Source organism: Erpetoichthys calabaricus, chromosome 9, assembly GCF_900747795.2.
Source record: "Erpetoichthys calabaricus chromosome 9, fErpCal1.3, whole genome shotgun sequence".
NCBI lineage: Eukaryota > Metazoa > Chordata > Cladistia > Polypteriformes > Polypteridae > Erpetoichthys > Erpetoichthys calabaricus.
The window spans coordinates 194,854,860-194,876,892 of record NC_041402.2 but is presented as its reverse complement, the minus strand read 5'-3'; the positions used below and the strand labels follow the sequence as shown (position 1 = coordinate 194,876,892).

The 22,033-nt window shown below is 43.8% G+C and overlaps 2 protein-coding genes across 2 annotated transcripts in view; one reads left to right on the top strand and one right to left on the bottom strand.

The window, feature by feature from the left end:
- The window catches only part of alad (aminolevulinate dehydratase), a 29,391-nt gene extending 26,594 nt beyond the window's left edge, over positions 1–2,797 (bottom strand). Inside the window, exon 1 of the mRNA XM_028808751.2 lies at positions 2,648–2,797. The gene's annotated coding sequence lies outside the window, so the exon portion shown is untranslated. The remainder of the gene's footprint in view (positions 1–2,647) is intronic.
- tmem203 (transmembrane protein 203) lies at positions 1,998–17,516 on the top strand. The gene is made up of 3 exons (XM_028808754.2): positions 1,998–2,097; positions 10,582–10,707; positions 16,641–17,516. The coding sequence occupies exon 3, from the start codon at positions 16,661–16,663 to the stop codon at positions 17,069–17,071; it is 411 nt and encodes a 136-aa protein (XP_028664587.1). The 5' UTR covers positions 1,998–2,097; positions 10,582–10,707; positions 16,641–16,660; the 3' UTR covers positions 17,072–17,516.
- Positions 17,517–22,033: the final 4,517 nt, after the last annotated feature.

The window sequence follows — 22,033 nt, the reverse complement described above, 5'->3', positions numbered from 1 at the left end:
GTGTGTGTTAAATTTGTCTTTAAAAGTATGGGGCTGGCTGATCTCTCTTGTTAACCTTCCTTCCTGGTTTGCCATTGAATCCAGTATAGCTGCCCCCAGACAACAGTCTTTCTTTTCTCCTCTTCCCAGTGTGACAAAATCATAGGGGGCATGCCAGCCACTCAACCCGACACAGATGTAGGTGAAACACGTATAAAAGCACAAGCTTTTTAGTTTCTTTATCTTGTGGGAAACGCCTTTCCTGTTTCCCACAGGCACAACACAGTCCAAACAGCACAAGCATAGCACACAATACACAATACTTCACTCTTCTTCCTTTCTCTTTCTCCTCCTCGGCAAGCTTCATCTCCCTTCTACCAACTCTGGCTTACCGAGTAGTCTCTGCTGGCCCCTTATATAAGTCACCCAGAAGAGCTCCAGGTGCTCGTTGCCCCACTTCCAGATGTGGCAGGAGAACCACCCACACGGGCTCAGGAACAGCTGCAGCGCCCCATGGCGGCGCCTTCGGATCCAAACAGGGTTGTATCCAACTCCATCTCCCATGAGGTCCGAGGCAGCACTGCTATCTAGCGTTCCAGGGGAGGTAATGCTCTGTCCATGCTTGTTCCCCAGGACCATACAAGGAAGAGACTGGCCGGGAAAGGGCCCTGGCTGTCCGCCACACCAGCAATAAAACTAAAATCTCACGCCAACAACTTGTATGTTGTGTTTGTGGCACAGGGTTAGCTTTGGAGAGGGTGCAGGAGCCAATCCCAGTCAGCATAAGGTACAAGGCAAGAATAAACCCTGGATAGGGTGCCAGTCCATCGAAGGGCAAACACACACACACACACCCATGCAACAGTTTAGCATCACCAACCTAACCTACGTGTCTGTGGACAGTGGGAGGAAACAAGGGCACCCAAAGAAAACAGACACAGGGAGGACGTGGGATTTGAACCCTGGTCTCCCTACTGCTGATGGTCACGGCAAGAAATTTAAAGCTGCTCACCCTCTGCATAGAATGCCCTCTGATACAGGTTGGTGTGTGTTGTCTGCCTTCTGCATCCATGTCTACTTAGCTTTGCTGACGTGAAGGAGGAGATTGTCCTACACCACTGTTTCAGCAAGTAAGTGCGTGTGGTTTTAATACCTCGTCATTATAGACCTAATCAGCAAAAATGTAATGGCGGAGATGCGTTTGCACACACAGTCATTGGTGAACAAGGTGTAGAGAAGCACACCTCGTGAAGAGAGAGAGAGAGGTTGTGAGCATGCGCCGATTACAACCCAGACTGGGACCTCAATGCGGCCGTGCAACACCTCAGCACCATACTGGGGTAGTGTGAGGTTTTTTGTTTTTTTTTACAGTGGCTGGAGTGCCAGTCCTGCCACCAACCCCCGAGTTTTCCCTGCAAGTTGGAGGATCTGCTTGCAGATTAACGTCACACACAGGACAGAGCAAATTGCAGGTTAAAGGAGCAGAATCACTTCAGGCATTTACGGGATTCGAACCCCTGCTGATCCCTAGCCTCAGTGCCACCACACCGCCCTTACACCTAGTTGGACAGGAATAAAATGTCAATAAACTTAGAAGCAACTATAAGAGTAACTAAATTAGAAATATAAACGACATACAAAAAGTTATTCGGTGATGGCACTGTATTGCTCTATTACTTTTTTCACGTTCAGGAACCTTGAAAATGTGAAACCTTCTGAAAAAATGACTAAATCCGCATTCACGTGGTATTATTTCGATTGAACTTGAGTGTGGCAGTTTAATCCACTCGGAATGAGTCCTGTGATCGACTGGCATCCCGTGTGGAGGCGAGTTAATACCGGCTCCAGAAAAGTGTAGAATGCCCTATGAATAAATAAATCTCTTATCATCACTCATCATCTGAAACCGCTTTTTCTGGTATAAGTCGCAGTGGCATCAGGTGAAGAGCATCAACCATAAATAAATAACAGAAATGCCAAGCCGATATTACTGCAGACCATCCGGCATTGGGCGGTCTCGCGAGAAGTCTTCACAATGACGTCAGCACATTGTCCCGCCCATTTGTTGGCTGCCGCCTGGAAGAAAATGGAGCCGAAGTGAGCTGAACGATTGTAGAGGTGAGCTGCATCTCCCCTCGGGTTCGGGGTGACAGTAGAGCCAAACCGTTCGACTCCCCAACGGAAAATGCGGGTGTAAGTGGTAGGGGCTAATTACGTTGGACGCCTTCCAGGACTCAACAGAATAGCAAGCAGTTTGCTTTATGAGAGGTGTCTTCATGAGCAGATAGCCTCGGTTATAATTTCCATTCTGTTCCGTTGGCTTAATTATTGTCATCGTTTAAATTTAGCAGAAACTCCTTTTAAAAACGTTATTTAAAGAGTCCAGGTCGTTAGTGAGTCTGTCTGAAAGGTGTGGTATTGCAAATTAAAATGTGATATGTCGTTTTCTTAATATATAATGAACTGTTTACTATGTGCGTATAGTTCGTCTTCAGCATATTTTTTCATAGTGAGCAGCAACTCAAAGTAGAATTCCTAAACGGCAGAGTTTCAATAATTACATATTATGGAGAACTGAAAAAGTGCCACACTGCACGATCACCTTTCGTCATTTATCTTTAGTATAAAATAAAGTAAGACGTAATTGACGAGGCAGGTTTACACTTACGTGTTACGCCGTCAGGTCTTCATGTGTCTCCTGTCACAGCTCCTCACGTGGCTTTGAGAGAATCCTTGCGTTTACGACTCGGAATGGTGGACTGGCCCCGAGTTCTGTGGCATTTGCATGGCCGTCCTCCTCCTGCCAAAGTATTTTATGCCCCTCCCTTTGTGTTTGTTATGTCATCAGAACGGCCGATCTTCTGGTTTCTCGGTGCCAATGTCAGAGCTTGTGTTTTCTGCATCATTTGCAGGCAGTGAACTTTAATGACTGTTGGGTGCTCAGCTTTAAAATGTAAAATTGCCAGTTTAATTCCTGTGTCATTTTGATGATAATAATAATGTATTTCATTTATATTGCTTTTACCCATTTCAACAGTATATGTAACCCTAAGCAAGTCACTTAATCTGTATTAGCTCCAAATACACCGATCAGCCACAACATTCAAACCATTGTGAAGTGTATACCATTGATTATCTCATTTGAGTGGCACCTGTCAAGCGGTGGCAGATACTGGGCAGCAAATGAACAGTCAGTTCTTGAGGGAGATGTGTTAGAAGCAGGAAAAATAGGCAAGTGTGAGCGACTTTGACATGGGCCAAATTCTGATGGCTAGATGACAGGGCGTGAGCATCTCCAAAACAGCAGGTCTTGTGCAGTGGTTGGTACCTCCCAAAAGTGGTCCAAAGAAGGAAAACTGGTGACAGAGTCATAGGTGCCCAAGGCTCATTGATGTGCGTGGTGAGTGAAGGTTAGCCCATCTCCTCCGATCCCACACAAGAATTGCTGAAAAACCTAATGCTGGCCATGAGAGGTTTCGGAACACACCGTGCACCACAGCTTGATGGGTCACTGCTGAAAATAACTACAAGAGGCATACGAGTGTCAGAGCTGAACCTTGGTGCAGCGGAAGATGATGGCCTGGTCGGATGAAACCTGTTTTCTTTAACAACATGTGGGTGGCCAGGAGCGTATGTGCGTCACTTAGTTGGGGATGAGATGGCAGCAAGACACTCCATGAGAAGAAGGCAGTGTGAAGCAAAGGACAGTGTTCTTCTGGGAACCCTGGGTTCCCGGCATTCATGGGGTTGTTAGTTTGACGTGTGCTACCTACCTAAACATTGCTGCAGACCACGTACACCCCTTCATGGGAACGGCATTCCCTGAGGGCAGTGACCTCTTTCAGCAGGGATAATGTGCCCCTGCCATACTGCAGAAATTGCTCAGGAATGGTTTGAGAAACATGACAAGGAGGTCAAGGTGTTGACTTTGTCTTCAAATTCCCCAGATCTCAATCCAGTTCAGCATCTGTGGGATCAGCTGGAAAAATAAGTTCAATCCATGGAGACCCCACTGTACAACTTATAGGACTTAAAGGATTTGTTTGTTATGTGCAAAACCACAGGACTGAGGTCCATGCCTCGGTGGACCAGCACAAGGGGGACCTGCACAGTAGTAGACATGTGGTTTAAATGATGTGGCTGATTGGTATATGTATGTATGTATGTATGTATATTTATATAGATAGATATCTCCTAATTTTGTAAGTTGCAATCTGCTACATACTGTATGTACTACTAATTAGCTGGTTCCAATATTTCACACATACAGTAGTACAAAGAAAAGCCTGTTTAAGATGGTGGCAAAGCAGAAAAAATGTAATGGAATAAGTAGCAGGTGATTTTAACTAAATGTGTCAAAACCTTACAAAGAGTACAGATCAGAGGAAAAGGAAAATTGGAATTTAGGGGGGAGATTGACCAGCGTTGGCCCACCCATATAATAAACACCTTGTCATTGCTCAGTCTTCTATTTCTGTGAACCTCAACACCACCAAGCAGTCCGAGATCTCAAATCATCATCTTAGTGTTTTATAATAATTTCACATTTTATATTAATACTAATTTGGGCTTAGAATAAAGTCACCGTCCCTCCTGTATGTCATAAAAGGGGACTAAAGGAGTTTGGCATTGGGAAGGGCGTCCAACTGTAAACATTTTGGTTCCACAGACGGCCTGAGTGAACCCACAAAGTGGCTGTTGAACCAGCTGACAGATACGAATTCAACAGTCTTAATTAATGCAAATCATTGATAGTGATATCCTTTTTGTTATATTTTTGTCTTAATAAAAAGTGGAAATGGACATGTTTGCCTCATAAAAATAATCAAAATATTTTTCATATGTCACCTCTTTGTGTATATCAGGGGTCCTCAATCACAGTCCTGGAGGGCCGCAGTGGCTGCAGGTTTTTCTTCCAACTGATTTTCCAATTAGAACTCGGGCCTCGCTTATAATGAAACTTGGCATTTAAATGTATGCCTTGTCAGTGCTTTCATTCATCCAAGAGAAATTGTAATTGCACTGTAGAGTTTCTTTACCTGCGAGCATTATCCATGGGTTTCGTGGACTAGAACAGAATTAAACTTGACGCTCCTTCCAATTCTCCTTTCATTTATTTCTAAAGATTTCTTTTAAACACAGACAATTAATGGTGCACATGCACAGGTTTAAAAGGAAGCACGTTGGCTGGAGAGCTGCTGGTTTATTGGTTATCTGCATTTTTATTATTAACTGTCAGGTTAACAATTAACTCTTTGAGGGCTGAACATTTTTTCCAAAAAACATAGTTTCTGGAAAGTTATGTTTTCACACAGAAATCAACATAAGACGTCTGTTGCTGCATGCTGTGGCTGCCAGTTTGCCAAGAATGAGCAGCAGGCTTGATGTTAGGCTCTCTTCACGTGGCTGGGACAGCAGTAGCGATCGCGGTAGCAGTGCATGACAATCTGTGTAAGAGCCTTTTTCCTAGTTATATAAGATTCATAAATATTTTACTAGATGACAATGCATAATCTATGGCAGGTTCCTATAACCCCCATAAGTAGAATTGAATTGGTATATTCTTGCCATTTCTAACAGCTCTGAGTAAACATTATAGTTCAGTTAGTGACAGCCTCGCCATGTGTAAGGTGTAGAGACATACAGTTTTAAACTGTGCCTGTGCACATGCCTGTATGCTTATGAGCTTTTGAGTGTGTAAAGTGACTCGTAAAACAGCACTTATTTAAGTGCAGAACCGTACACTTATAGTGTACAGAAGAAGCAGCTAAGAATCTTTTTTTTTTTTTTTTGCCTTTTAATCTACGTGTGTAACTACTTTTTTCCTTTATTCTTGTGTGGATTATTTGCTTTTAACTTTCACTGAATAATTTTAAAACAAACTTTTGGACTAATTTCTTTTGACACGCGTTTTACCCGTGCTTGATCTTGCCTTATACTTCGGCGGATACAATCTGGTTTCTACCTCTTATCATTGTTAAGTGACAGTCCTCCCTGGCGAACATTGTCAGTACTACAATTACCTGGGGACTAATCTGCTGAAGCTGGAATCTCCCACATTCATTTTCGATAACTTGTGTCAAAATCAGAGTCCGATTTAAGTCATCATCCAGTTCAGAGATAATAGGCAAAACGTTGCCCATGGAATATTTTGCTTTACGTATTCGCTTTGATCTCTCGACAGATGTTGGCGCCATTTTTTCCGTTGTTTGCTCTTTGCTACTCTCATGAGCGCAGGAAATCTCGGTCAATCCTTCTAGCATCGAGAGTCCAACTAAAACATAATGGTTTTGTCACAGTTTACAGTTGATTACCATCGTCAGCTCCTCCTTTTGACAAAAGTCGACACCAGCCCTGAAACAGTTAAAATGTTAAATACAGCTGCTGAAAGTAAAATAGGCAATTAAAGGTTCTGAATTGTAACAGGCAAGACGACTACAATTAAAACGTATTGCTTTAGTAGTAAACTAGTAAGCTCGTGATTCGCCAGCGAATCGGAAATCCAAGAATGGCAATCAGTTTCTGTTCCGTCCGATATCTGGATGGATGACATATCATGGAGGGTGGGTGCGTCTGGGGAAATGTCATTCAACTACATAAGCATATCTGTAGTAAAGTGGTCTCGTTTTGTGGAGACGTGATTCCGTTGCCTGTGTTGACACCGACTGCTGGCAGAGTTTTGCACAGCAAGTTCAGTTTACAGGTTGTGGTGTTCGTGTGCCAGCCACTGAGTGTGGGAAGCCGCTGGGTTAGAGTCTGTGACCGTTATGTGATCAATATTACTGTCACAGTGGATTAGAGCAAGTGTAGCTCACAGGTTGTGTTGTTTGGGCACCATGTACTGACTCTGGGAAGTCACTGCGTTTGGCGCCACCTACTGACTCCGGGAAGCCACCGCGGTTTGGGAAGTCGCTGCATTTGACTCTGGGGCGGGTGACACAGCGTTGTGGGATGCCGCTGCGTTTGACTCTGGGGCGGGTGCCAAAGTGAATGACCGTTATGTGATCTACATTACTGGCACAGTGGATTAGGCAGTGCGCGTGAGTCTGTTGCCTTCGCTGACACCGACTGCTTGAACAGGTTGTGTCGTTTGGGGGCCACCTACTGACTCTGGGAAGCCGCTGCGTCTGACTGTGGGGCGAGCGCCACAGCGCAATATGCGCCTCGGTGGGAAGCCGCTGCGTGAAGACATATCATGGAAGGTATATGCTGTGGTGTGGACGGTCGCGTCCGGGTGGCTGTACAACCCGGCGTGCACACTTTACCCCAGGTGTAGTTCACAGGTCGTAGTCTTGTTTCTGTGTTTTGTTTGGTTTGAGCCATGACTCCTTTCGCAAGCGCGTTGTCACAGTTGGTTTGAGCCTTGACTCCTTTCGCAAGCACGTTGTCACAGCATGGACCTGTGGGGATTCCGTCCGTACTGTAATACAAAGTTCGAATCCTCTCGTTTCTTTTTTTGCTCTGTGGCGGGCGGCAGTGCGCGTGCGCCTCGATGTGCCCAGCGCCCTGCGTCCACATCCTGTTTACAACCTTCGGTTAGTAAGATGGATAAATTAGTTCTAATTAGAAAATCAGTTGGAAGAAAAACCTGCAGCTACTGTGGCCCTCCAGGACTGTAATTGAGGACCCCTTTATCTACAATATAATTCAATTTGTCTTTGATGAATGAAAGTGCTAACAAGTCATAGAGTTAAACATCCAGTTTCATTATCAGCTAGGACTGAGTTCTAATTAGGGAAACTGGCTGGAATGAAAACCTGTAACCACTGTGGCCCTCCAGGACTGTGATTGAGGATCCCTGGTCCATATTGAAAGAAAATTGAATAACAAGGTGAATCTACTCCTTTTTTTATTTATTTATTTATTTATTTTTCTTCCCCCAATGTGCCGTGTTCAAATAAAATCGTATACAGTACGGTGGACCCTTGACTTATGAACTCAATTCGTTCGCGAGGGCTGGTTGTAACTCAAGCTGGTTGTAAGTCAAGACTATTTTTCCCCATAAGAAATAATGGAAATACCCATAATGCATTCCAGATCTCCCACAGCGACACTTACTTACTTTTCATAATAAAAGGGGGTTGTAGAATGTACATAACTGACCAAAAACACCAATCATTTTTGTAATGTACTGACCAAAAAGTTTTATAAAAAGTGCCTAGCCTACCAGAAACAACAATTTCATACTGTACTCACCATTTAAGTTGACATCTTTGGCTTGCAGGAAGGGAGGAGGAGGAGAATGAAATGGAAGGTGGGTATTGTTTGGAAGGAGAGCCCCCTTCCATAAGAACATCAGGACTCTGGCTCTCGGGTGTCCTTTCTGTCCTTGGGAGAGGCTGTAGCCCACTAGGACCTGCTTCTGGCTCACTAGGTCTCCACCTTTTTGGAAATAAAAACTGGTCTAAGGTTGTCTGTTTCTGTCTTTTCTTCAACACAGTTCTGTAGTATGACATGACATTATCATTAAGCAAGTTAATGCAACGATTAGCTTTTTCTCTGTCTAGGTGGATCTTCTCTACAAATGTTTGTAGCTCTGTCCATTTTTTCAGGATCACACGAACGCCACTCTCCTATTTCCCCACAATTTCCTTCTTCATTTCGATTGTGATCACTTTCTTTACCTTCTCTTCCTTCCTTAGCTTCATTTCTAGCTTTTTTGGGGCCATTTTGATAGCAATTATCAAAATAAATTATATAAATCACTGCACTGACTGAAATTACATCCACAAACACACGTATCTGGGTTCCGACTGACGCTTACGAACGCTGTCGGCTGTTTTACAATTGCACGAGCAGATACACGTGACCACATTCGGGTCATAACTCAAGACGTTGGTCACAATTCGAAACAAAAATTTGGTCGTAAACCAAGTTGTTCGCATGTCAGGCAGGTTGTATATCGAGGGTTGACTGTACTTTCATTTTAACTCTTTCAGGGTGGATGTTGACTTTAGTCGTTCTGCAAACGGTGACAAAACCCGCCATTACATTTTAGTTCGACTCTCTTTGCTACTTCGTTGGTTTGACTGGAGATTTCCATGCGCTTGCGGGAGTAGTGAAGAGCAAACAACGACAAAAATGGCATCGACATCTGGTGAGAGATCGAAGCGAATGCACAAAGCAAACAATGTTTTGTATATTATCGTTGATTTGGACTCTGACCTGTCGGACTCTTGATTCTCATGCAAGTGATCTGGATATTAAGATCGAAAACGAAAGTGAGGTACCAGCATCCGCTGATCGATCTCCAGCTAATCGTGGTGCCAAACACGTTTGTGTAGATGAAGACTGCCACTCATAATGTTGCACTGTGACCACGACTGCTGCTACTGCCGTCACGCGAAGACGGCCTGGCCGCCAGCCTGCCACGCATTCCTGCCAGCCCTCATGCCGCCTGTGAGAGTCTCGAGCCACAAGAGACGATGAACTGTTTAAATTGTACATCCGCTTCCCCATACGTGAGCAGCAGAACCACAAAGTGGGTAGCGTGTAGCGCCGGCCCAGGGGTTGGCGAGTGAAGTGAGCAGGGGGCAAAGCCCCCTAGTTTATTTAAAATGTTCACATTCAATTAGTATTCTGTCTGAAGAAGGAGCCTGATTTTCCTCGAAGGCTTGCGTATTGTGATCTTTTGAGTTCGCCAATTAAAGGGGTCATTTTGCTTGACTTCTGACTACATTCAAATCATGTAAGAGAAGTGGATGTGGGATGTCAGGAAAGACGCATGTTGCCGATGTGAGAGGCGTGTCAGCAGGCAGATCTGAGGAGAGACCGCGTCAGTAGTCGGTTTACGCCGGCCATTGTTGACAACTCCCGGCCATGAAAGTTTGTTTCTTAAACAGTATTTGTGTTTGTCACCTTTGCATGTTGTTCCTCTGTAATTTCACTAGTTAGGACAAATCTGTCCGTTTCCTTCTCTGGAGTCAACTTCTTGGTAGTTTCTTTATAAAGACCAAAGAAATGAAACATATTTTTCATTTTTAAAGCGTAATTCTATAAGACATTATGTGATCTGTGCTGTATTGTCGTTGCCCGAGATGCTGACGCTTGCTCTTCATGTTGCTGATGCTCGTGTTTTTTTAATAGAGTGTCATATTGATGAGCAATAAACCAATCTTCCTCAGCTCATTTAACTGTATCTGTGAAAAGTACTGTGAGCACATCCATAAACGGCAATAAGGTCTCGAGGAGATGAGGACAATTTGGTGAAGCTGTTAACCATTAATAGTCAAAGGCTAGAATCCCAGACACTTGGCAGTCATCCCCATGAGCAGAATGGGAAGAGCTCAGCAGAACTCCTCTTCCTCAGTCTCTTTAGTTTATATTGTGCCTTTTGTGTAAAAAAAAAAAAAAAAACGCAACACCCCCCCCATGTGCTTTACCACCCACACTACAAGTTAAACGCCTACACTTTACTGAATAATGCTAGGTGAAGCGCTCATATTGTTTTCTTGTAGAGATTCGTTCTAGACATGGAAGGAGGTAGGAAGTGAATTTAAAAATGAATAATTCAGTGTTTTATATGGCAAATGTTGTAGTAAATAAACATAGTTCTAAAAGTTCCTTATTTTAACTGTGCAAGTGTTTACTTTTCTCTTGTAGAGCTAATTTTCCGAGGACTGGAGAAAAATGTCCTAGAAAAAGAGGAAATCTCGGCTTCAGCCCAGGGTGGTCCGGTATAGCTGCAGACCTGCGCACTCAGGCCTCAGATGCTGTCGGGACTAAAAGGTTTGCATACTTCAATCTCTGACTGTATGGTATGTTAGAGTAAACCACACGGCCATGAGCTGCCTCCACACTGCTCGACTGTGTCTTGGAGCTCAGGTCTCGTCTCGTGGGTGCACAGGAATGCATGGGCCATCCCGCACTGCTGCTTGGGTCGATCCACACTGGCGTCTCTGTGTGTTTGTATTACTAGATAGGAATGGCAGCATCTCTTAGTTACAGTGCATCCGGAAAGTATTCACAGCACATCACTTGTTCCACATTTTGTTATGTTACAGCCTTATTCCAAAATGGATTAAATTAATTTTTTTCCTCCGAATTCTGCACACAACACCCCATAATGACAACGTGAAAAAAGTTTACTTGAGGTTTTTGCAAATTTATTAAAAATCAAAAAACTGAGGAATCCCATGTACATAAGTATTCACAGCCTTTGCTCAATACTTTGTCGATGCCCCTTTGGCAGCAATTCCAGCCTCAAGTCTTGTTGAATATGATGCCACAAGCTTGGCACACCTATCCTTGGCCAGTTTGGCCCATTCCTCTTTGCAGCACCTCTCAAGCTCCATCAGGTTGGATGGGAAGCGTCGGTGCATAGCCATTTTAAGATCTCTCCAGAGATGTTCAATCAGATTCAAGTCTGGGCTCTGGCTGGGCCACTCAAGGACATTCACAGAGTTGTCCTGAAGCCACTCCTTTGATATCTTGGCTGTGTGCTTAGGGTCGTTGTCCTGCTGAAAGATGAACCGTCGCCCCAGTCTGAGGTCAAGAGCGCTCTGGAGCAGGATTTCATCCAGGATGTCTCTGTACATTGCTGCAGTCATCTTTCCCTTTATCCTGACTAGTCTCCCAGTCCCCACAGCATGATGCTGCCACCACCATGCTTCACTGTAGGGATGGTATTGGCCTGGTGATGCGCGGTGCCTGGTTTCCTCCAAACGTGGCGCCTGGCATTCACAACAAAGAGTTCAATCTTTGTCTCATCAGTCCAGAGAATTTTCTTTCTCATGGTGTGAGAGTCCTTCAGGTGCCTTTTGGCAAACTCCAGGCGGGCTGCCATGTGCCTTTTACTAAAGAGTGGCTTCCATCTGGCCACTCTACCATACAGGCCTGATTGATGGATTGCTGCAGAGATGGTTGTCCTTCTGGAAGGTTCTCCTCTCTCCACAGAGGACCTCTGGAGCTCTGACAGAGTGACCATCGGGTTCTTGGTCACCTCCCTGGCTAAGGCCCTTCTCCCCCAATCGCTCAGTTTAGATGGCTGGCCAGATCTAGGAAGAGTCCTGGTGGTTTCGAACTTCTTCCACTTACGGATGATGGAGGCCACTGTGCTCATTTGGACCTTCAAAGCAGAAGAAATTTTTCTGTAACCTTCCCCAGATTTGTGCCTCGAGACAATCCTGTCTCGGAGGTCTACAGACAATTCCTTTGACTTCAGGCTTGGTTTGTGCTCTGACATGAACTGTCAACTGTAGGACCTTCTGTAGACAGGTGTGTGCCTTTCCAAATCATGTCCAGTCAACTGAATTTACCACAGGTGGACTCCAATGAAGCTGCAGAAACATCTCAAGGATGATCAGGGGAAACAGGATGGACCTGAGCTCAATTTTGAGCTTCATGGCAAAGGCTGTGAATACTTATGGACATGGGATTTCTCAATTTTTTTATTTTTCATAAATTTGCAAAAATGTCAAGTAAACTTTTTTCATGTTGTCATTATGGGGTGTTGTGTGTAGAATTCTGAGGAAAAAAAAATGAATTTAATCCATTTTGGAATAAGGCTGTAACATAACAAAATGGGGAGAAAGTGATGAAGCGATGTGAATACTTTCCGGATGCACTGTATGTGGCCAGATATCATAGAGGTGAGTGCAGTGGAGGGTCCCTCTATCTATCTATCTATCTATCTATCTATCTATCTATCTATCTATCTATCTATCTATCTATCTATCTATCTATCTATCTATCTATCTATCTATCTGTCATTATATAGTGCCTTTCATATCTATCTATCTATCTGTCATTATATAGTGCCTTTCATATCTATCTATCTATCTGTCATTATATAGTGCCTTTCATATCTATCTATCTATCATTATATAGTGCCTTTCATATCTATCTATCTATCTGTCATTATATAGTGCCTTTCATATCTATCTATCTATCTATAAATTCTGTCATTCCAGGTTTTCATCCCTGTGGAAGGACCACTGCATAGTACGGCTATAAAACTGGCCAAAAACCAAGGTTAGATTATTCACAGGAAAAGAAAGTTCTGTATATATCTGAATGTTTTCAAACTTAGGATAAACATTCTGGGTGCTACATGCTTTGATTTGTGTTTTTAAACTGTTAATTTATTACTTGCTGTGCATTTTTACAGTAAAGTGATTATGGCTCATTCACTGTGGCTGAAATATTTAACAACTGCGGCACTTGACAACACAGCTCTTCACAAAAAAACGAAGGTTCACATAAGTGAAGAGAAAGCGGAGCCAGGGACACTCACACATTCAGAACTTGTGATTGCTCTGACATGATAGAACACAATCTTCACTCGTTTTGTTTGCTCTTGGACAGCAGCAGATGTGACGTCACATCTCTGCCAGGAGGGCCTCCGGTTTCAAACAAGAAACGTACCTGGTGACGTTCATAAGCCAATTTTGCCATCTAACGTGCACTAAAATGACTGTTAATGGAAAACTTGTCAAAAATGTACAACACTTTTGCAAAAAGTGTTTCAGACTTATTAGTAAAATGACGGTGAATCAGTATTACTGTATTATAAATCATAAAACTAAAGTAAGCGGAAGGTCGACATACTCATGGCTCACACGTCCTACAGTTTTTGATGGAGACAAACTCCCTCATGCTTCTTCTTTAGTTATCTGCCATAAGGCAGGTCTTAGGATTGCCAGTTCCTCCATTGTATTCTTTCTTCTGCTCTTCTTTTCATTTCTTGGCCTGATTTGCTATCTTTCAGATAATGTAGCGTGTCCTACCTTGGCCTTCCTCGCAGTTTCTTTAATGATAATTGTATTTTATTTATACAGCGCCTTTCCCATGTGCAAGGCACTTCACTGAGTCTCATAAAGAAACAGACGGTGCATCTTAATGTTGGATGCAGACGTTTCCTGAATAGAACACTAAAACGGAGAGATACAGGATATACAAAGCATTAAATAGAATAAAAGACAATAAACCAGACTTAAATGCTAAAAGGCCTAACAACCTCATTTGTGATAAAATACGCACACACATTATACTGAGCATCTGGACAGAGAGAACAACTGAAAGAAGGGTCCGAATGTCAGGTGGAGTTCAAAGCCTCCCTGAACAGATGAGTTTGAAGTTCTTTTTTATAAAATCAATGGAGTCGGCTGATCTCATGAATTTCGGGAGGTCCCTCCGGAGTCTGGGCGCTACACAGCTGAAGGCCCTGCTGTCAACCACAGAGTGCAGGTTATTGTGGGGCACAACAAGATGGCCAGAATCAGAAGACCTTAGTGGGTGAGCAGGAGCCTAGTGATGGAGAAGGTGGGTCTTGTTCAAAAAGCGGACGCCATCTCCTTCATGTTGTTTGTTTTAGACTGGTCTACCCCTACTACAAACCCTGAACTTAAGGTTCATGGGGGTAAAGCCAGGTACACCAGGGTCCCTAATCTTAAAAAATTTACAGTAGGTGCCTAATCTTAAAAACAAGTGGCACTTGTCACAAGGTCACTGCTGTAGTGCGGTGGGAGGCCATTTAAAGCTTTGTAGCTTAATAATAGAAGTTGGTATTCAATTCTGTAAGACACAGGGTGCCAGTGGAGGTGAAGCCGGGTGGGTGATGTGCCCGCTGTTGCTGGTTTGTATCAGGACTCCTGCAGCAGAGTTTTAAATCAACTGGAACTGTGATAGAAGAGTAGAAGGGACACCTGCCAGTAGGGAGTTACAATAATCGATGAGGTTATTGGATGAGGGTCTCGGCATTAGAAAAGGAGAGGAATGAGTGAACATCAGATACATGACGGAGGTGAAAGTAGGAAAGGTTCTTCATGTCTGTAATGTGGATGGAATAAGAAAGGGAAGAATAAAAAAAATGACACCAAGATTCCTTCCATTAGAAGAAGGTCTGATGAGACCACCGTCAAGAGTGACTGAGAAGAAGTTTGTTTTCTTAAGTTGTGCCAGTTTGCAGGAGTTCAGTTTTGTTACCGTTTTAATCTTAAAGAGTTCTGCTCTGTCCAGATTTTAATTTCATTGATGCAAGTTGTGAGCTGAGAAGACCCTGATGAGGTTTCACTTTTAACATTGAAATGGAGCTGAGCATCATCGTCTTAAAAATGATAAGCTAGTCCATAGTTACGAATGATACGGCCAAAGGGAAGCATAGAGTTCACAGAGATGAACAGAGGGCCAAGGACAGAACCCCGAGGAGCTCCTCCTCTGACTTGACGCTGAGCCGCATGTGCTTTCCATTCAGTTTCCCCTCCAGCACTATTTTTCCATCTCCTCTTAGTACGCATCCCATCCATGACTTCACAGAGTTAACTCTTTTAGGGCGGATGTCGACTTTTGTCGACAGGAGGGGTTGAAGGCGAATGTCGACAAAAGTCGACATCCAGGGATAAAGGGCGACAATCAGCTGTTAATGGCGACAAATCTCACTGTCACGTCACAGGCATTCCCTCTGTGCTTGGAGGAATGCTAGACTCGTTGACTCGGCAAATAAACATTGCGTGTGCGTGAGTTGCGAAATGTAAACAAAGGCAAGATGGCACCGACATGTGAAAAGGCAGCGAAGCAAGTGCAGAAAAGAAAACACTTGGCAGACGTTGTTTTGCGCATTACCGCGGAGTCGGACTCTTGATTTTTCAGAATCGGACTTTATTGGCAGTGATCAGGAGATCGAGCAAGAGAGTTAGAAGCAGGCATCAGCTGATCAGACACCAGCCGATGCCGCGCGAGCGGATCTGCTGCCAGTTGAGTGCCTTCGCGCAGCCGATGCATCTACGGCAAGGTTCGCGTGGGATAAATACACATACGTTGATCCGTTGAGAGCCGATCTGGCTACCGGAGTTTACAAGACGGCATGGCTTGCTTTTGGACACGACAGATCACCAGCTGCTGTACTTCAGGCTGCTCTCTCCTGATGCTGCTTTTCAGCTACTGTCAGACGAGACAAACAGGTAGGCAGAGATTTTTTTTGAATCGCGGGCTGCGTTTGCATCGCATTCTCGTTATTCAAAGTGGAAACCCACAACGAAAGACGAGATGAAGCGCGCTGTGGCATTACAAATAGAGATGGGACAGAACTGGTGATATAACTTCAGGGAGCATTGGTCCAAACGTGTTTTGTCCCCTGGTGGCTTAGGTACGTGCTGCTGCAAAGTTTTATTCACTTCTGTAATAAACAGAAGCAAATCCCATGGGGTGAGCCAGGCCATAATGCCATACATAAAGTTCATAAAGTTTCAGAAGATGAAAAGAGGTGACAATACGGTTTTCATGCAGGCAGAAAACTTGGTGGCAGTGGCATGGCACGATGGCAAATGGGTGACTTGTCTCTCTACAGTACACACTAACAATATATGTTAGAAAGTGCAGCAACAGACAATTGAAAAATAGGCATCAAAACAACACATAGAGAATTCAGGCTCATACAACATGCAAGACAGTAACATTTGTCAAAAGGAAATATTTTTTGTTGATTTGATATGTTAAACAATTGCTTTGTGTTCTTTTTTAAAAAATGTTAGTTTTTGGAAAAATATTCAGCCCTGGGAGAAAAGAAACAAAAAAAAAATTAGCCCTAAAAGAGTTAAATAAAAAAGACAACATGATGGCAGCCAAACGCCACAAACTGTACATAGGGCCTGGGGTGCTGTTTTGGTGGCTCCAGAATTATCTCACTGACTTGCTTCCATTTGTGGTCTCTCTTCCCGTTTCAGGCAGCATCTCCTGAATCACCATGTTGTTCTCCTCGCGAGAGTTGGTGCAATGGCTCGGCTTTGCCACCTTTGAGATGTTTCTCCACCTTGGGGCCTTGTTGGTCTTCTCTGTTCTGGTGGTGGTGAAGGTTGATCTCCCTGAGCAGGATCTCAGCTGGTGGGGTGTCTTTGGTCCTCTGTTTGCTGCAGATGGTCTCAGCACCTACTTCACCACCATCGTGTCCATCCGGCTGTACCAGGAAGGGGAGAAACGTCTGGCTGTGCTGAGACTCATCTGGATCATCACCGTCCTCAGCCTCAAGTTTGTTTTTGAGATGTTGCTCTGCCGGAAACTGGTGCAGCAGTCCAGTGAGCTGTGGTATGGCTTGATCATCTCCCCGCTCTTCATCCTCCTACAGTTTCTCATGATTCGAGCCTGCCGTGTGAATTAGGAGCCTGCAGGCCGAGTTCTGGGCCTGATTTTGAGATGGAGGATCCTGGTGGGAAGGTACTCTTGTCATCATCAAGGAGAACATTGAATGCTTTGTCCAGTTTTACAAGTGTGTCGGGGTTTGGAAGGTCAGCTGTGACTCTTGGTTTCTGGAAAAACCTGGTGTTGGAATTTGGGCCCTTGCACAGATTCTTCTATGGGAACGTCAGGCTGTCACAGCACAGTTGTTTTTTTTGTCCAAGGCTCCACTTGGACACAAGAACGGGAAAATGACACCTAAGAAATTTAAAGTGAAAGCCGTCATGTGGAGGAATCCTGCAAGCCCCACTGTGGCACCGGCCTTCTCAGTGACGTCACTTTTTGATTTTAAACTTGTTCTGTTCGGCTTTTGTGTTTTTGCTTTTCTTTCTGTATATACTGTAAATAAAATAGAACGATAATTTCTACAGCGTCCACCGCCCCGTGTATGCGTTCAGCTCGCTGTGGACTGTATCTGCGTTGTTTGCTTCAGAGGGCGGCAGCTGGGATGAAGTCTTTAAGTGTGGGCCTGATCTTCATATCTTATCTGATCTGGCGGCAGTGCCAGGTGACCTCCGCTCAGCTGATTGCTCCTTATATGGTATCCTTTGGTGCTCCATTTCCTCACGTGGTGTACGCCGGGACTCTGCTTTACCAGGTCAATTTAGGAATGTCATTGCATTGGAAGGGACACCCAGAGACTTCTGGGAGAGATTGTGTTACTTTATTTCAAAGTCAAAGCGAACTTGATAGACAAAATTGCGAAGCTCAGGGTCCACAGCGTAACAACATGAAGTGCAAATAAAAAATTTAAATTAAAAATAGAATTTAAAACACAAACAAGACATTGCATCAATCTTGTCTTTGCACAATCTAGATACATAAATATGTAATACTAGTCATTAAGCCCGTTACAATAACGAGCGCTAGAACAGTAGTCCATAAACATTAGTAGGAACAGTCTATATTAAATGGCAAAGGACCTTTTACCTCATTAAATTTTTTCCGTAAAATGCCTGTAATTTTCTCTGACAGTAATACTGGCTTTGCTGTCCGTGATATGCGTTTAATTTTCTGTCACAACAGTGGGCAATCAGCAGATTCTCCCCAGCAACTGATGTAATACGCGCGAAAATAAATCTACTTTTAAAAGTCATCGTATTTGTAATATCATGAAAATTTGTATATTTAGGAAAACCCATTCAACGACTGACACTTTACACTTTACCAGTCCAAGCTTCTTAATCGCAAATCTGACATCCTCAGAGTGAACAATTGCACAACAACAAACACTAATCCCACCTCTTTGGGGAAGCTGGTCTCCGCGTCTTAGTACCCAATTGGATTTTTCGTGTTTTAGGTCTTACCTAATTTACCAAAATCCGATTGGATCGGCCGCGCGATATTTTATAGGTCCCGCCCTCGCTGTCTTGTGTGACACGGCAGGTGGCCTTTGAAGCATCACACCGTGCCCCGTGCATGCACACTTCACCAGAAGTCACACACACATGGACACTGGACGCACACAGGGGTTTTATTAAAGAGGATAATAAATAAATAATGGACATACAGCCATATGAAAAAGTTTGGGAACCCCTCTTAATTCTTTGAAAGCTCAGCCAATGAAACAAAAATCCAAAGTAGCAACTTCCTTTTGATATCTGACATGCCTTATGGACACAGTAGGACTTCAGGAGTGACATTAAGTTTATTGGATTAACAGAAAATATGCAATATGCATCATAACAAAATTAGACAGGTGCATAAATGTGGGCACCTCAACAGAGATATGACATCAATACTTAGCTGGGCCTCCTTTTGGCCTCTAGACGCTGTCCTCCTATAGCCTCTGATGAGTGTCTGATTCTGGATGGAGGTCTTGTTCACCATTCTTGATAACAAATCTCTTCAGTTCAGTTCAATATGATGGACAGTCTGCTTCAAATCATCCCATAGATTTTCGCTGATATTCAAGTCAGGGGACTGTGACGGCCATTCCAGAACATTCTACTTCTCCCTCTGCATGAATGCCTTTGTAGATTTCCAACTGTGTTTTGGGTCATTGTCTTGTTGGAATATCCAACCCCTGCGTAACTTCAACTGTGTGACTGATGCATGAACATTATCCTGAAGAATTTGTTGATATTGGGTTGAATTCATCTAACCCTCGACTTTAACAAGGGCCCCCAGTCCCTGAACTGGCCACACAGCCCCACAGCATGATGGAACCTCCACCAAATGTGACAGTAGGTAGCTGGTGTTTTTCTTGGACTACGGTGTTCTTCTTCCGCCATGCAAAGCACTTTTTGTTTTGACCAGATAACTCCATTTGTGTCTCATCAGTCCAAAGCACTTTGTTCCAAAATGAGTCTGGCTTGTCTAAATGAGCATTGGCATACAACAAGCGACTCTGTTTGTGGCGTGAGTGCAGAAAGGGCTTCTCTCTCATCACCCTGCCATACAGATGTTCTGAATTGTAGAACGATGTACAGATACACCATCTGCAACCAGATGTTCTTGCAGGTCTTTGGAGGTGATCTGTGGGTTGTCTGTCACCATTCTCACAATCCTGCTCATATGCCGCTCTTGTATTTTTCTTGGCCTGCCAGACCTGCTGGGTTTAACAGCAACTGTGCCTGTGGCCTTCCATCTCCTGATTCCATTCCTTACAGTTACAGAAACTGACAGTTTAAACCTCTGAGATGGCTTTTTGTAGCCTTCCCCTAAACCAGGAGACTCAACAATCTTTGTTTTCAGATTTTTGGAGAGTTGCTTTGAGGATCCCATGCTGTCACTCTTCAGAGGAGAGTCAAAGGGAAGGAAGCCCAACTTGCAATTGACCACCTTAAATGCCACCTTTATATCTCCTGACTGGACACACCTGTCTATGAAGTTCAAGGCTTAACGAGCTCATCAACCAATCAGCATTGAGCAGTGACAGGCATTCAAATCCGCACAATGACAAGGGGACCCACATTTGTGCACAGCCAGTTTTTCACATTTGATTTAATTTCATACAACTAAATACTGTGTCACTAAAAATCTTTGGAAAACACAGCAGGACTCGGATGTACCTAGGAAATGAAAGACAGACCAGTGTTATCTTTATTATTGAAAGGAGAGTCCATTATTATGCAGGCTGAGAGGGGGTCACAAACGTTTTCATATGACTATGTATAACACAGAGCTGATCAGTGTATGATAATATTATAATATAGTTGTTTAAGATGTGTGAACAATGACAGGTCAGAATGTTTCAAAGAATGACAAAGTGCAGTGTGCAAAATCCTTAAAGGTCAGTAGATAGATAGAAACTTTATTAATCCCAAAGGGAAATTCACGTGTTCACAGTATGAGATTTTCAGTTCTTTTCTATATACTTTATACCAGGGGGTACCCAAACATAACTGGAATTAAACAAAAAAAAAAAAGTTTTAATAATTTTTACTGTTTGTCTCCTTTAGAGTCGTCTCCATGTGAATGAATTCACTCGTCTCAATGGTTATTCCCACCGGTTGAAACATTTTTGGAATCGCTAAAGAGGAGCGTTTGTTCAGGGCCTGCAGCCATTTTTCTTTTCTTTGACTTCCTCCACGGGACACAAACGCTTTCCATTGACTTCTTTTTTTATTTGCGGGGAACAAGAAAAAGTCGCACGGAGCAAAAGATCAGGCGAGAACTCCGAGACACACGAGTCAATTCAGAAATCTCTTCCATAGTCTGACGACGACGCTCTTCGTAAATTGCACTGCGAACTTTTTCCAGATTTTCGTCATTCCTAATTGTGGAAGGTCGGCCAGATCTCGGTTGGTCTTCGGGTGACATTTTCCATCGATTGAAACGTAAAAACCAATCGCAGACCTGCGTTTTACGTAAAGCTCCCTCTTTAAAGGCCGTTTCAAGCGTCACTACGGTCTCGGCATTAGAGAAAACAAAACTGAGCGCAGACTCGCTGCTCTTTATGATCACAAAAACCGCAGAACACGTTTTATAAGCGCCAAGACACACCAACACAGAATGGCAAACAGTACAGAGCAGCGCCACTTGGCAGGTTGGCACAGAGTACTGTAAGTGTGCGGCGAAATTCACAACTAAGTCAAGATTGTGTGCCAGGTGCAGATTCCAGTTATTTTTGGGTGTCACCTCGTGTTTTTTTTTTTTTTGTCATCATAGCCATTCAGGAGCCGACAGTCGGACCCTGGGCTCATTTATAGCGTCTGTAAAAAGTCTTCACCCCAAAACGAAGTTTTCACATTTTAGTTTTATATGACATTGAGTCACGGTGGAATTTTTTTTTTTTGACATTGAACAAAAGAAAGAGACTTTTTAACGTCAAAGTAAGGAACAGATCTGGGCAAACTGTTCTAAATGAATTAGATCTGAAACACAAAGCGATTTGATCTCCTGAGTGTTCACGTCTCTTCAAGTCGGCCATGACGGCCTCGCGTCGCTTGTCAGGTTTCTCGCTCTCGGCTCCGCCATTTCTCCACATTCTCCTTCACTAAATCCCCAAAGTTCTGTCGGGGGTCCTGGAGAAGGCGAGTGAGCAGCCTTGGTCTGTCAAGTCCGACCACAAATCATCTCATCGACATCGGGACTCTGCCTTGGCCACTCCATCACATCCACTTTGTGCTTTGGAAGCCATTCCTGTGTAGCTTTGGCTTTTTTTTCCTTGGGATTCGTTGTCTTCTTGCTCACTGCCATCAGTTTTTACCTTTATAAGTCATCTCGAGTCTGTTGCAGGGAACTTCTCCCACAGCCAGATGGCGCTGTCGCTGTGTTTCATGGTGCAGATGGTGTGTTTGTGGTAATCTGCAGCGGAACGTGGTGTTTTAGTCTTCGTGGCCAAAAGGGGTCGATTTCGGTCTCGTCTGACCGTGGAGGTGAGTCTCCCATGTGCCTTCTTCTGAGGTGGCCGGTGTGTTTTTTCGCTTTGCTGCTCCCA